The sequence below is a fragment of the Anopheles ziemanni genome, chromosome 2 (assembly GCF_943734765.1).
Source record: "Anopheles ziemanni chromosome 2, idAnoZiCoDA_A2_x.2, whole genome shotgun sequence".
Lineage (NCBI taxonomy): Eukaryota > Metazoa > Arthropoda > Insecta > Diptera > Culicidae > Anopheles > Anopheles ziemanni.
Window position 1 is genome coordinate 74754100 of NC_080705.1, and position 16074 is coordinate 74770173.

Genomic DNA, 16074 nt, shown 5'->3' on the forward strand with positions numbered 1-16074 from the left:
CAGTGTATTACATTTACTGCCAAGCTGCCTTAATATATTTTTTCGTAAAACATTGTTTGACAACTATTGCTTATACGATTTATTTACTCTAAGTAAGGTTTTCGAACATTGAGCAATGATTATTTTTTACGAATGATGTTAAAAATAATAAATTTTTTATTCATTATTGGTTTAACCAAATGGTCTTAAAATGGTGTGATTGAATTCGTGTTACTAATACCTATTTTTCGATGCTAATTTTGGGTTGGGATTTTCAATCGAACATCGAAGATAATCTGTAATAATGTTTTCATGAAGAACATTAACACTCAATTCCGCACAATTCACGGTGTCGCACCGCTTTACGACCGGCGCGGTTGCACCAGTTCCTCCGTATATAGCCGTACTGTTTTTCAATCTTTATTAGAATTTTCGTACGAACCCACCCTGTGAAAAAGCAACGCACCCTGAAATTTGTTTACTTTCCATTTGTTATTTGTTTACATCCAGTAGACTGTGATGCGTGTCAGGAGACAGCGTTGACAGCACACCAAAATGATGCGATCGGATGCAAACTGATACGGAGCCATTACATCTATGCGTCTATGCTAAGAAATTACCCTTTCAGAGAGGAAAAACTGTTTACAGGAAGGTAGTCCTAACATTTGTTCTGGTAACAGTTGAAGACGAATCCATCAGCTGTGTATGTAGCTCTAGCGACTTATCAATCCGCTCACAAAACGGGAACGAATAGTTTGTCCATCCCAGATCGTCCCGGTTTTCCAACCACCGGCGTGACGAGAAGAGAAGCGGGAGGTGTTTTCTGTTCCACTGCACCAGGGCAGCCCTGGTTTTTAACGATTGCTTCCGCCAGCGCACGCTAACAGCCAACGTTTAGTGCCCAACGTCCGTTACGATGTCCTGGTCCCTGGTGATGACCGGGCGCGTCCGCGAGCTGCTGCAACTACTGCGAAGAAGGGATCGCGCACGGCAACCGCCCAAGGGGTTGCCCAACGCCAACCCCGAGCCAAAAACGTGAGAAACAACACCCTGCCACCTCGTGTTGTTGGTGTGTGGTGGCGACCCCGCCGATTTCGATCCGCCCCAAACGCCGACGGTGCAAACCAGCCCCCGCGCAGCTGCAGCAGCTTTCCCATCTCCAAATGATAGGGGATTCGTCGTCAGCGTTTCACCCACTTCCCGGCCTGTCCTCGTTCGGTAAACAGGCCCTAGTGTTCCTAGGGGGTGTGCTCCACTTGGCAATTCATTCATGCTTTATCGTCCCCGAGTGTGTGTGTGTTTGTGTTTTCACTTGAATGATATTTCTTCCCATCAGAGCTCGTTACGTCTTCGCAACTGTTTGAACAACGCTGAGCAAGTCTTGCTTGTTTAAAACCATTAAAATTGTAATAGTTTACATTTTAAGGCAACAAGTTTCCTTTCATAACGTATATGGGCTAAAAGAAATTGTTTCAAACAATATTGTGCACTGGGTTACGTTCAATGTTTATGATAATGGTAATGATGAAAATGGTTTCAACGATGTTGTTTTTGCTTTCTTCCGAGAATAATCTATTCAAACTACCAATTGATTGCCCGATAGACGTTCGATTCGAACACAAACGACCTCTGTGCCTATGTTTGTTGCCGTTCCTGCCACCGCAGGTGATAGTGGACCGTTTCCGGTCGTTATCAGCGTTACCAGTGGCCAGTTGACGGACAGGCCCATTACAATGTTTACACGACCCCGCGAGAGGAGGTCGTACTAGGAGTGCAGACAGTTAAGCGTCATTAAACAGCAATAAGCCAATCCTCGTCTTTCCTCTCCACTGCTGCCCCCACACCGTTTTGGTCAGGGTTTGTTTTGGATTTTCGTTCTGACACAAAATACAAGCTCGCACACACAACAACAAGCCCTAAGAAGCTGATAGACGCTGAACAACAAACTCGGAGAAAATGATAGCGCTGACCAGTTCACATCGAAGACCCTCTATCACATTCAGCTAATTGTCAATTACTACTGGTACCAATTGCTCAGTAAACGATTTAATATCAGTAAGTGAAGGGAGGCTTAAAAATAGACTGGATTTATTTAGTAACACTTAGGTACCAAGAAACCACGCGCAAAATCATGTTGTCCGTGTCGGGAAAGAGTAAAGGGGGAGAATCGTTTTCTATACAGCATTGTTCTAGAAACGGATTCCTTCAAAACCTCAGAAACATAATTCTAGTATTTAAACAATCGGTTTGAGAGATTTTAGCGTAGATTTGACCGACAAAAATCTCCCAAAACGGCACCAGATGGCGAAGTGTCGAGGGTTGTTCCATACCTTCCAGACAACCCACGAACGCAAAATAAGCTCATTACTGAAACACACACTCTCTCGCTTCCAATCATTCACACCATCGTTCGACATCACCACCTACGACGTCCGGGCACGACGCACTGGCCGGGCCATCGATTTATGCGCGCCAACTCCGTCTCCGTCTATCTCATCCCGCCGTGCGTTTCGACAAACCCGCCGACACCTACGACAGTGCGTCGTTCAACCCAACGGTTGAAAGCATTCTCCAGCGTGGAGGAGGAACCTTTCCCTGTGGCCAAACCACCACCGTTGAGACACACAGTCTCGCAATTCGTTCGCCAACTCAAACCAGGCGTTATACCGTTTCTATAGGCGATATTGCATGGGTTGTAAGGCAACACGTAATTTCTATCGAATGCGGACGTCAAATGCACACAACGGTAGACTTTGAGAAACTTCAATCTCCACATCAACATAACTTGCATAGACTACAAGACGGGCATCAACCACTTGATGCAAGCTATCACTCTAGAGACTCCGAAAATTATGGAGAAAGTTGACAAAAGCTCAAATATCCAATTTTTAAAATGACAATTGGCAAGGAGAATACGGACCACTTGACCGGACGATATCTTCTGACAACTAATGGAGCAGTGAAATAAATCAGGGATCTTTTGATCGACCCCGGCTAGCGATTGAACAACCCGTTTTAACACTCCATGAGTTTAATATTAGACATAAAGGTGTAGCACGATATTTCATAATTTAAGAGCGATTCAATCATCGTCGGAATCCAAAGGGACGCCTTCAAAGTACACAAAATAAAATGCTACACCTATAGTTACAGTAGTTATGCTTCCTACATTACTACATACTAACTTCAATCAAAACAAATTCCAATCGGATAAATGTATATTTTAACATTTCACATTGGTTAGAACATGAAAACAGAAATGTTTGATCAATATGCAAATCAGATCGATCACTTCAATTATCCCAGCCATCTTCTCTAATCCAACAGAAACGTCACGAAAACCGATGTTCCCTGCTATGGCGTATCTTCTCTCGCTCGTCCTTGAATTCCTCTACCCCGGACGACTAGCGAGGAGGCGTTGAAAGCATTCCACAAAATGGAACGTCGATCACACCTCGCCGAAGATCGTAACCGTTTTAATTTTCGTATTCGTTTTTTTTAGGTCGTTCAGATTTCTTGTTTGCTAAGCAGAAAGTGTTAAAAATGGACCATTTTAGACTGCTCCGTTTCGCGTCGATTTCCGGTCGAACGAAATCGCTCGTAACACAGCCCCAGTTGGTGACAAAAATGATCAATAAAACAAGAGGAATTCACAAATCCTCTCCGTCCAGTCGAAGCCCGGAACGGACGACTCCGTTTTGGAATGTGAATTCGGTTTTGGAATCGGTTTTGCTGCTCGGCATTGCATTATTTTTTTGTGATCAAAATGCAAAAATTCACATAAGATAACACGAGCGAAACGGAAAGGGTAATTGGAAGACAACTCTGAACAGATCGGTCAGAACAATTAAGACAAAAAATCGGAGCCGTATAATATAGAAAACTAACAGGCATTCAGGTATAGCCGTTTTAAATCGTTAACAACATACAGTTTTTGGTTAAAGCACAAACAATCCAGAGAAAAGAGGAAGATTAAAAGTAAGCTGTAGCAATCAGCAGAACACTCGAAAAGCACCGGATTTGAATCGTTATCATAGTCATAGAGATTTATCACTTCTCCGTATATTATCCCGGTTTTGTACAGTTTACTAATCTTAAAATAATAGCTCTAAACAATAAACAAATATGTAAATTACAAGATTTTGAATAGGGAACCAAATAGTTTTAATTTTCTTTTTCCATCAAATGCCTAAAAATGATATTTTACATGTTGGAGCGCTTTTCCATGATTTTAGTTTTGATCCAAACCATCAGTACCAAATTACTTTGCTAATGATACTGAAGTTAACCACAGTAACTATCCTCAAGTCGATTCTCGACCACGTTCCATATGAATGTTAAAGTACGCCACACCCACCGTTACCATCCGCCCAGCCCCGATGTACAGAGCGCACGGGTGCCGGATGAATGGAGTGGCCCGCTAAATACCCAAGACGCCGGCAGGTAAACAGTCCGGGCCGCTTTCCCACCCCTGATGTCTTATTAGTAGAGTCGAAAAACAGAACACGCAATGACTCACACACCCCTGGTGCGTGAGCGAACCACTGTTCTCTGGCCAGTTTTTCGCACCCTCGTGCACCCCCCTCCGCCTGCTAAGCACCGACCGATTTGGCCGCCCGGTCCCCCGGTGGACAAATATTAGCCAAAAGTCAACACGCGAACGCACGAGCCGTTAATGAAACACTAAAAGTTACCCACGGGTGCCCGTGGATGACAAAACAACGGCGAAAATCGAGGAAAAAAAAACAAATGTTTAAGACGAAACCGAGCGGCCCGTATCTGAATCGATAGTGAACGGACACGGTCCCGGCAAACGGGATTGCCCACGACAGAGTTCGCCGGATGTGACGTTTGTCAATTGCACGTTGTTCGCGGACGTGTACTCTCCTCCTTCTTGGTCGCAAAAGCTCTCGAGAAGGAAGTGGGAGCAAGACAACATTAAATCAGTAATAAAAAAAGTATAAAAAGATATCCCCGAAAGCCGTAAGCTCGGACAACATATTTTGCACCGTGCGGTACGCCCATGTAAATTCATCAGTCGCGCCAACACACACAGCCACACATACGCATGGGTAGCTCAAGTAGTCCAGCGAATGAAAAACGCAAATATTTTCAACGACACAATCCCATAACCAGCAAACCCGAAGGTGGCCCCGAACGATGATGAAGGATGATGAACTGCAAAAGTATGATGGTGTGTTGCCTCCAATAGAAGTCAGAACGGCAAAAATGAAAAAAAAACAGGAATATCACAAGGCGTCCACCGAGATGGTAGCGATTAACCAACAAACGGAAGTATTGAAATCGTATCGTCGCAGGTATCGTATCTGTTGAATGGAAGATCTGTTTCATTCATCGCAAAAAGTCACCTTGAAGGAATCCTTATACCACGAACGCGTGTAGGTATTGAGCGTAAACGATATTAACATGCAGCTAGAAGCGTAAATCGAGAGGTTAACTAAAGTCACAAGTCGAATCCGACATCGGTGGATCGACGAATGAAAAGAGTGTGTAGTAGAATAAGACTTTTGAAATTAAAAATTAGAAAACTCATCAGCTTTTTACACTGATATAATAATGCAATAATATATGAGTTTTCTACAGTTATTTAAAAAAAAGTATCCTTCCGTCTTTGCTTTAAAAACGTCGATAAACAAAACACCATCGTGTTAAATCGTTTCGTTTTCATTTAGATGGTACAAGAAATGTGTTTTGTATTAAGCCTTCAAGACTGATTCTTTGGTCGATCGTGACACAAGCATGTAGGAGGCACGATGCTCCGGAGCAACCCAAAACTGGTAGACTGAAACGAATCGTCCACACGAAACATCTTCTTCTTGTGTTCAACATATTCTGCGTGTGTTTGTAAACTTTGAAGGGAAATAAACGGATTAGCAACAGCATGAGGAATTCCTATTCACAAAAACCCCTGTGTTACGCATCCGTAAGCCGCATCCAATCGGACCTATAATCGTCGCGTCCACCTTCTTGATCAGCTTTACCCACGTCCACTTCCGCGCATTCCTTCCGGGGAGGTTCAATGTTGTCTTCTGGGGATATAGCAGCATCCCGCAGAACGGGTCGGCGCTCTTGCGATCCGGTTATTCATGTTGCCTGTTGTCCTTTACCCTATCGTAAAGCTGATCGCTCTGAGTGTCGAAAGAAGACACCGAACGGTGCCGGTCCTCCCGCACAGCGTTCAGCTTCAGCATTAATAGCAAAACGAAGACTAGCGTCCCAGCTTCGCTCCGTCGCTTGTATGCCGGGTGGAAGTCATACGGGTTCAGGAAACGCTTATGGCTTTATCTTCCGACCGAGGGTAAGAGGATAAGCCGATTTACATCGGACTGTTTTTTTTTTTATTTTCGTTTTGTGTACTGTGTGTTTGTGTGCCCCGGAGCTACTGCACTTCCGAGCAGTTGAACGCATTCGTGGGACGCAATGCAGTCAACCACTCGCTGGACACAACGCAACGAACCGCTGACGAAGCATCTCGCTCGGAAGGGTACCGGAACGGCAAATAAAGAAGGTAGGCAAACATTGAGAGATTAAAACTGCTAGATAAATGTTTTCACTGCTACCGGTTACGCTGCCTTCCGTTTTGGTTATCGCTCAGCACGCTTGATCGAGTAATCAAAAACCGTCGTGTCGGTAGAATATGCTTCTTCTTGGAAAAAAATGCCTAGCATTCGGTACAGCGTTTTGGAAACCATTTTACAGGCGGGTGTGATGCAAACAAGGCAAACCGATGAATATAAGATATTGAGATCTTTCTCCATTCATCATTGGAGCGACTTTTGCATAAAGTTTGTTTTAGTGGCGTTCAACCACAAATTTATGATTGGTATTGTGGAGTGCATATCGTTCTTTTCTCAAAAAACAAAATACATGTTTTGCCAATAAAATGACCAAATATAAATAGTTAAAAACAAATGTAAAGATACACTTAATTTGCACATAGTATCGGTTTATGCTTCGGAAAAGTTTGAATAAATCTTATTATTTTCAGCCTGCATTAGCATCTCGAACTGAGCGCCGAAATGTATGCAACCGGTATACACGGTGGGTCGAAGAGACTGGGAACGCAAGGCACAGCAAAGCCGCTGAACACTCAATCGCCTTTGAAATTAAAGAACCGATACGATGTCCTTACAATTTTTATCCTTTGGTAAATATTTCAAAAACTGATGTTAAACGGCAATCATCCGTTGTGGAATGTCGGGATGTTATTAAACCAAAATTCGATAAATGCTTGTTTGTTGTGCGGTCAAATTTCAGCTTGTCCACGATGTTCTGATCTACACATTCCATTCGAGGAAATGAGTGAAGGATTTGATGTAAAAAAATTTGCACAATAATAAAGAATGTATTCTAACAGTATTGGGCCAAACATATTTCAATTTCAGAAAGTTTTATCCAAGACAAGGTCTACAAAACCCCCCAGTGGGACCGTCTCAGCTAAAAGTAAGATGCACATAATGAAAGCATCGACTCACCGGAATCTTCGACGTACGCAGGAACTCTAGCAATGCTTCGAGCGAACCTAGCGTTGAAGCTTGCACGTACACACCACGGTCACTAAGCTTGATACTGTTCAGGGCGGATTTTAAGTCACGAGCCACTATATCCCTAAAAATAGAACATCGATTCGTTAGCCAACAGCATCGTCGCACCAGCAGGCCATCGTTAGCTGCGGCTCGCGTAAATTACTTACCTAAAAATCTCCACCTCATCCGGCTTCTGGGCGATCTGCAAATTCAACCCCGCGATCGCCTTCTCCAGCTCCTTCGCGGCGATCTTCACACCCTGCGCGGCCATAATTTCCTTGTGCTCGACGTACGCATTTTTCACGCGCAGTTCCTTCATCGGCTGCGGCATAAGCAGGGCCTTGATCTGCGTAACGATCGGGCCCTCGGTACCGGCCAGGATCATGGTGTCACCCTCCCGCAGCTTGCCATTTATGAGGATCGCATCGATCGTCGTGCCGAGACCGGGGATCGCCTTCACCTCCAGCACGGTCGCCTGCAGGTCCTCGCTATACATCAGTCGCTTGGCCAGCTGCTTCTGGCAGAATTGCACGATCAGGAACAGCAGGTTGCCCATGCCCTCGCCCGTGATGGCGCTCGTCGGCACCAGCGACACGTACGTCTTCGGGTCGGGATTTTCGTAGAAGAGCGCGGCGTTCAGGCCCTGCTCGGCGAACTGGACAATGATTTCCTTCGTGCGCTGCGTAAACTCGAGCAGCGTGTTGGACGCCTGTCCCTTCAGGATGTCGCGCACGTCCTTGCGGGGCATCGTGTTCCAGTCGTACAGCCGATCGATCTTGTTCAGGGCCACCACGAACGGCGTCCGCTTCGACTTGAGCAGATTGATCGACTCGAGTGTTTGCGGTTCCAGTCCGTGCATAATGTCCACCACCAGGATGGCAATGTCGCACAGGGACGACCCGCGGGAGCGCAGATTACTGAACGACTCGTGCCCGGGCGTATCGATGATCAGCAGACCGGGCAGCTTGAACTCCAGTTCCTGGAAGCCCTTCACGAACTTGGTCTGCTCCTTGATGTTCTCCGCCGGTACGTTCGTGGCACCGATCTGCTGCGTAATACCGCCCGCCTCGCCATCCTGCACGTTCGTGCGGCGCAGCTTATCCAGGATCTTCGTCTTGCCCGTGTCCACATGCCCGAGCACACAGACGACGGCGGCGCGCAAAATTTCCAACGTTTTCTTCTTTTCCGCATCCTGCGTGCGCTTAGCGATACGATCCAGCGCTCGTTGGCGCATTTTCTCCGCTTCGCGCTGGTGGTAGTTTCCTTCCGCTTCCGATCCATCATCGTCCTCATCGTCATCGTCGTCGGAATCATCGTCGTCTTCGGAACCATCATCGCCATCATCATCATCGTCCTCATCATCGGATCCACGGCTGTCCTTCGATTCAACCGACTGTTGCTGGCTTAACGTACCGGCTGCATTTTTCTTGTCTTTCTCGTCGCCCTTCGCTTCCGGCACTTCCTCTTCCTCGCTGTCCGACGCGTCCCACGATTCCTTTATCTCCTTTTCCTTCGGCTTCTCCTCTACCTTTGACTCTCCCTCCTTGCTGCCGTCGTCACCGGTTGGCGTTGTTTCCTTCGAGTCGTCAGCGTCCTTGTTCGCCTCCTGGTTCTTCTTCGGACGGATGCGCGTACCGGGGCGCATGCGGCGCTCACCGGTCGCCTCGGGAACCTCGATGCCCTGCGCCTTCAGTGCCTCCAGCATGGCCTGAGCTCGGGCCCGGTCCTGCTTTTGCTTTGCGGATAGCAGTTTACCTTCCGCCTTCAGTCGCTCCTTGCGTTCCTTCTCCCGTTGCTTCTTCTTTTCCTTCTTTTCCTGTTCCAACCGGAGCTGCTCTAACCGGTACTCCTCGGCCTGCTCCTCGAGCCTTTGCTTTTCTTCTTCCTCTTTTCGCAGGCGCTCTTCCTCTTCCCGGATCGCCTTCAAGCGTTCCTGCATGACCGCTAGGGCTGCCTTGTTCGGTTTCTTCTTCTTACCATCACCGGCCGCTCCATCACCACTCTCGGCCTTCTCTCCCTCGGGCTCCTTGACTTCCTTCGCCGGGGCATCCGCTGGGGTAGATTCTTCGACGACAGCAGTTTCTTCCTTCTTACCCTTCTTTTTGCCAGTCTTCTTGGTACCTTCGGCGGAGGCCGGTTCCACTTCCGGCGCCACAGATGGTTTCTCTTGCGGTTCCTTACCAGCATCCTCATCGTCATCCTGTTGCTTAGCGGCCGCTTTCTGACGTTCTTTCTTTTCTTTCTTCTTTTCAGCTGCCGTCTTCAGACGAACACCGTCATCGGCTTCCTCCGACCGGGCTTCTTTCTCCACTTCCGCAGCAACTGGTTCATCTTTCTTCTTTTTCTTATCCTTTTTCTTGTCCACTTTCTCTGGCTGCTGTGCCTCCGGTTGCTGCTCCGTAGCTGCCGGCTTCTGCCCAGAGTATTCCATATCGAGTTCCGCCAGCATCCGCTCGATCTCATCATCATCCTCATCAGCCTTCTTCTTCTTCTTCTTTCCCTTTTTGCCACCCTTTGCCGCACCATCCTCGTCGTCGTCCTTCGGAGGTTCCTTCTTGGTCTGTGGTGCCTTGGTCTTCTTTCCCTTGCCTTCCTTACCGTCGGCCGATTGCTTGCGCACCACTTCCTCTGGCTTCTCATCATCGCCATCGTCGTCATCGTCGTCGTCGTCGTCCATCATGAGCAACGAAAATCCGACCGGTCCCGACTTGGCACCCTTCTTCTTTTTCACTTCCTTTTCCTTGCCATCATTCTCGCCATCCCCGGAGTCACTACCAGCACCTCCAACGGCCTGTTGCTCCACCGGCTCGCTGGCTTTTTTGTCCTTTTTCTTCGACACAGCCAGCTTCTTCATCGATTCTGCCACCGCGGTCACCTCCTCATGCTCCTCGTCATTGTCACTGTCGGAGGCAGCCTTTTTCACTTTCTTATCCTTTTTAGACTTCTTATCATTTTTACGATTCTCCACCTCGATTTCGGTTAGATCCGTTTGCGGGACCGTTTCGACATCGCTGGTGCTAGAAGGAAAAAAAAGGACATGTGAGATTTTTATTGCGCTTTCCGAAGCCCACGCCGAACTATCGGCATCATAAGCTTTCACATTTGAGAACGACGTACTTTTCCTCCAAACCAGCACCAGCCGCTGCTTCCTTCTTGCCCTTCTTAGCCTTTCCCATCGTCCTCTAGGTTTCCGCACACGTAAACCACCGGAAAAGGAGATTTCGCTTTCGAGCGACCCCAACGCTGAAAATATTTGTTGCGACAGGGTGAATGGCACGGTACTCTATCACTGTACCGTTGTGTTTACCGAACAACAATGATTTGGTACTGTGGCCAATTTCTAAATCAATCCTGTTTTGAATACGTGACACGTTGTTCGCGCAAGTAGCGGCACAAACTATCCTTTCGCAAAATTCACTTTACTTTCCACAACACTTTGGCTAATTTGGAGAACGTCACTTTGACAGAACAACAAATTACGTCAAACTTTGCTTCAAAAGCTTCAAAAACCTTGGTCGCAGCCTGAAATAATGGCAGAAATAGCTCATTTGATAATAACTTTTTGGTGCCTCGACCAATTTTAACAGTTAACCCCTCTAATGAAAGGACTGTTGAAGGCAAACAATTTGATGTAACAATTATTCTTCCTCAATCTTTAGTTTATGAAATAAACATTTGAATGAAATGTAGGTACAGATACCTTTGTCGTCATGTCATCCAGGCGGCTAGTGATATATTGTACGTACAAAGCTAGTAAATATTCGTTGAGATCCTTGCAACAGTAATCTATAAAAATAAGTGGCCTTTCTAAAATAGTTTAGAATATTTTATGAAACCATTTCAGTTGAATTTCCACAAAATACCTACAAACTATGTTTCATCTTCGAGATATGGCATCCACGCGAGTAAAGTTTGGCACAGTAATTAGCGAACTCATAGTTCCACTGGAACTAGTTCCCTGTTTTGACAAACGTCAAATCAGTCAAAATTTCAAACAGTCCCGCTTGAAGCAACAGTGAAAATAAACGGTCGCCATCTCTGCTTCACAACGAACATTGTGGTCTTTGTTTAAGTTGAGGATTTTTGCATTTATTTAGTTTTAAACGCGAATTATACATTGGTGCAATAGAACGAAAAGTGAATTATTTGCCAACGTACGATAACAGCATAGATTGCACAGAAGTAACTTACAATGGATCGAGCAACAACAGTATCGGATGCGCTTAAAGTATGATGCAAAGCGATCAAGTATTGTTTGTCGTACCTAACATTCTTTATCCCCCAACAGCGCCAGCGATTGCTTGCAGCGCAGGCCATCAGGAAAGCAAACGATATTAGCCCACAAACAGTGCGTCATTTGAAGGATCAACGATCGCCAAAGCATCCGCCATCGACAAACGCTTCCATGTACGCCTTCCCGGTGGCCGCCTCGGAAGTTTCACCCCAACAGAAGTCACTCAACATAACCGAGCTGGAGGAAGAAAAAACCATCCACATGGTCACCACACCGAGTAAGTACACGTTCGAACCGAAAGAGATTGCGGCGCGCTCGACCATGAACACACAACCGTCGCTGGCCGATGGGAGACCGAACCCGAGTAAATTTCTATCGGCCGGAATCGAGGAAATATTGGCTTCCAGCTTCGCCGATAACATACGCTCCATGGGTAAATCGCTTCGGGAGACGGTTGCAAGCGTACACGATGAGTTCAGTGGGCGTCAGATAGCGGATCTAAGCCTACCTAGAACCGCGGACATGAGCAAGTTGTCTCGTGATTCGCTCGCTTCACTGCCCTCCTCGGGTCCTATCCCAGCGACCGACAAGGACCCCTGGAGCATTACACAGCCGGCCTTCGAGAGCAGCTGGATGAGGGACAAAATAAACGAACTGAGCCAGATGGAGGAGGACAGCTTTCAGGTGGCGGAAAGTATGGAGGCTCGCCTGCTGGCGGACGAGATGGCTTGGGAGCAGGAAAACGCCACCATACCCGAAATGAATGCGAAACTACATCAGCCGAGCCCGATGAAGGGCGCCCGTAAGCCGCAGTTGAAGGATCATGTCGATTTCTCGTGCTTTTCCGGATACTTGGCCCAGGAGGACGATACCTCGCGCAACTACAACACAGACAACGGGGACGGCAATGAAGGAAGCGTCTGCTCGGTGGGCCACTATTTCAATAAAATGTCCGACAACCTGAAGAGCATGATTGGTGATAAAAGCCCCCCGAAGCGCAGACCTCTTCCACTGATCGACATGACGAATGATATTGGTATGTACGAGATGCACAAATTTCCCTGCCAAACATAGCTAGATGAATGCATACATTGTTCAATTGTTCATTCACAGAGAGTCCACGAAGTCAAGCGATCGCTAAGATAGAGTTGGATAAGGAGGACGATAAGGAAAACAAAGAAAATGCACTAAGTGTCTCGTATCTTACCAAGGCAATAAGTGAGTATTTGAAACGATTCTATATTTAAAAAAAAACTGCATTTCACTTGGTCGTTAATAAGGGAGGAAAACAAGGATAATTTTACAAATATTCCATTGCATTGTGAAACAAATGCATGGCACATTTACTGATCATTCGTCCGATCGTTTGCAGTTTCGATGGATTTGGAAGCCTCACCGCATAATTTTATTCACAAACTGGAACAAGTTCAGCGAACCAAGTCCGAGCATAACATGGCCTCCAACAGAGCGCATGTAAAGGCGAGCGCACTGCCTAAATCTTATAGCAACTTTACTCCGAAACCGGCACCGAGAGATCCGAAAAGCATACAGCAACCCCGGGTGTCCCGTTCCGGAGGTGCTCAAGAACAGCAACACCTGCAGCAACACGAGATGGACGAGTATCCGTATGAGCAACAACAACTCGCGGACACACTGAGCTTTTCCGAGTCGTTGTTAGATTCCTCATCTGGCATGCCGGTGCTTCCGATATCGAAAACATCCAGCCCCAAATCTTCCGACACGCTACCATCGTCGCCATCCCAAAGCGGCTGCGGTCAAAGCAATAGATTGAACCCGTCGATGCCGACGACCCCGGCGATGAGCACGAAGCACAAACCGGCGGCACTCGTCGGTACGTTCCGCGTTTCGACGGCGCAAAAGCTCTCGGAAGAGTACATGGACATGCCGTCGATTCCGCGGATCAAAGATTCACCGCTGTGTCAGAAGAACATCTTCAGCGATCGTCCCATCGCCAAGCCGAACCGCAAGCGCCGTTCGTCCTCCGCCACCCGCCATGAGCTGGCAAACGGAGGCAAACGGATGGAGCTGACCGTACCGGTGGCGGAGCTACATCCGCGCTCCAAATCTCCTTCTAACCGGGAAGAGCTGCAGGCGGTTAGTGGTAGTGCGATCGTTGTGCAGAACGAGGCGCATCCGAGGAAGCATCCTTTCGATATCGGCGAGTATTACGAGACGCCGAAAAGTTCACAGCCGAGGAATGCACCCCCTGTTAGGAGTATATTGAGCAAATCCCATCTTTCGCCGGAACCTCGGGCGCCGAATCGATCCCCGTACTCGTCGCCGGCCAGAGGAACAACTCCGGTAAAGTCGTCCGGTGCCTCGACACAGTATGAGTACGAGCTGCCCGTACCCGCGGGACTTCCTTCCCGCTCGGCTTCCCAGTGCTCGGGCAGCACGGAGTGGAGCCACCGGGGAGATGGGACGCTGCCGTTGAAAGCGACCCACAGCGAACTATCGTGGGGCAGTACGCGGTTGCGAAAGAGTGAGAAAAAGACCATGCAAATAAAGAACACCTCGAACCGCAAACTGATGGTCAAGGCGGTCATCGTCGGTCCCGGGTTCCAGTTGTGTGGCACGGAGCGGAACGGTTTGCTAACGCTCCAGAGCCAGGAATGTCGCACAATCACGGTCGATTTCTGTCCCACCGTGATCGGGCCGGCGATCGGAGCGCTGTCGTTTCATCCACCGAACGATATGCACGTCCAGCGTGTGGTCAGCCTGTTCGGGTACGGTGGGGAGGCATCGATCAAGATTGAGGGCATCCAGAAGGGCCCGAGTGGACCGTTCCTCGAGCTTGGTAGTGCGCGCAACCTTGGCCGACCGCTCGAGAAGTCGTTCTCGCTGTACAACAAGGGCAGCCTGCCGGCGTTCGCGCGCATCGGCATCGACAAGAAGGGTCTCGACCAGGCGCTACTCGCCACCGCGGTGTACGTGCAGCCGCAACGCACGATCATCCCGCCGAACAGCTACGCCCACATTAAGGTCGTGTTCAAACCGCGCCGCCAGGAAATCGCCAAAATCCTGCAGAAGCAGGTGGACGTGCTGTCCATCACCAACCTGCACATTCTCTGGGGAGACGAACCGACGAGGCACCGGATCCGCAGGAACGTCGCGATGGCACGCAAGAACAATCTGCACGATCCGAAGATGGGCGCCCTGGAGACGATTTGTCATCCGTTCGGCGACGAGCAGGAACAGGACGGGCTGCATCTGTTCTCCGAGCACGTGTTCGACACGATCCACGAGCTGTTCTTGACCTTCCGCGAGTACGAGCTCGTGCTGACCGTCGACCGAGCGCTGGACGATACGATGCTCGATCTCTCGCTGGCCGATGACAACCGCACGCTGTTCAAAACGATGTACGCCAGCTCGGAAGCGGGCGGCTCGCCACATCTTCCGCAGGACGATGGCATCTCACCGATGCCGATGGTGCCAGTCACGGGCACCAGCAGCGCCACAGCGTCCCTCGGCATACATCGGCCGGACAGTGGGGAATCGTGGTCCGTGCGACCAACGGTACTGGAGTTTCGGGCGTCCACCGAACGCACCAAACAGTTCGTCATCAAGAGCAACTTTTACACGGCGCAGTACTTCGAGCTGAACTCCAACTATCGACAGCTGTTCCGGCTGTCCCCGTCCGAGGGCCATATCCGCCCCGGACAGGAGGTGGTGGTCAACGTTTCCCTGCAGCACCTGCAGCCGCTCGGGGCCGCCGCACAGCAGCCAATGTTTGTGGTGGTGTATATTGAGAACGAAAAAATTAGCATTCCAGTGAAGATACACTACGGAAAGTGATGTCGCGGTGGCCAATTGGTCTACCGCTTGCCAGCGCTTTGTCGCTTTCGTCCATTTTGTAGCTCATAAGACTGTTTTTGCCGTGTGATTTGTACCAGTCGAACTATCATTGTTCCATATTTATGTTTAATAAAGTATTTCTTATGCACGTTTTGATCAACCGTTTGCCTTTTTCTTGCGAATGATTTTCAACGATCCACCATACGATCTTTTGAAACGTAAACCGATAAAAAATGCAATGTTATAAAAATAAAATTTAAAAATGTTAAAGCTCAAACGAAATCATCATATGTAACGAGAGTCATTAAAAAACATAGTACACCATTTAAAAACGTGTTCAGTAACCTAGCCCATCCATAGGTGAATGCTGGCTATTCTAAGATAAAATCTCATAGCTTTTCTACTTCGTATTGTCCTCGGCTGTGGTATACGGAACAATTACGAAAAATATATAAGATATTCTGTGGAAACAAACAGAGATGTTGGGGAAACACGCAC

General features: G+C 48.0%; 2 protein-coding genes across 2 annotated transcripts in view; one reads left to right on the forward strand and one right to left on the reverse strand.

Moving 5' to 3' along the window:
- Positions 1-10944, reverse strand: part of LOC131282013 (eukaryotic translation initiation factor 5B) — a 70328-nt gene extending 59384 nt beyond the window's left edge. Inside the window, exons 1-3 of the mRNA XM_058311395.1 lie at positions 10644-10944; positions 7694-10543; positions 7476-7608 (exon numbers count right to left, since the gene is read on the reverse strand). Coding sequence (XP_058167378.1) covers positions 7476-7608; positions 7694-10543; positions 10644-10702 — 3042 coding nt within the window. The 5' untranslated portion in view covers positions 10703-10944. The remainder of the gene's footprint in view (positions 1-7475; positions 7609-7693; positions 10544-10643) is intronic.
- A 689-nt stretch (positions 10945-11633) lies between these two features.
- LOC131294334 (uncharacterized) lies at positions 11634-15576 on the forward strand. Its single transcript, XM_058322380.1, has 4 exons — positions 11634-11754; positions 11815-12796; positions 12874-12978; positions 13133-15576. Exons 1-4 carry the CDS (start codon positions 11719-11721, stop codon positions 15574-15576), a joined length of 3567 nt encoding a protein of 1188 aa, XP_058178363.1. The 5' UTR covers positions 11634-11718.
- The last annotated feature ends 498 nt before the right edge of the window (positions 15577-16074 follow it).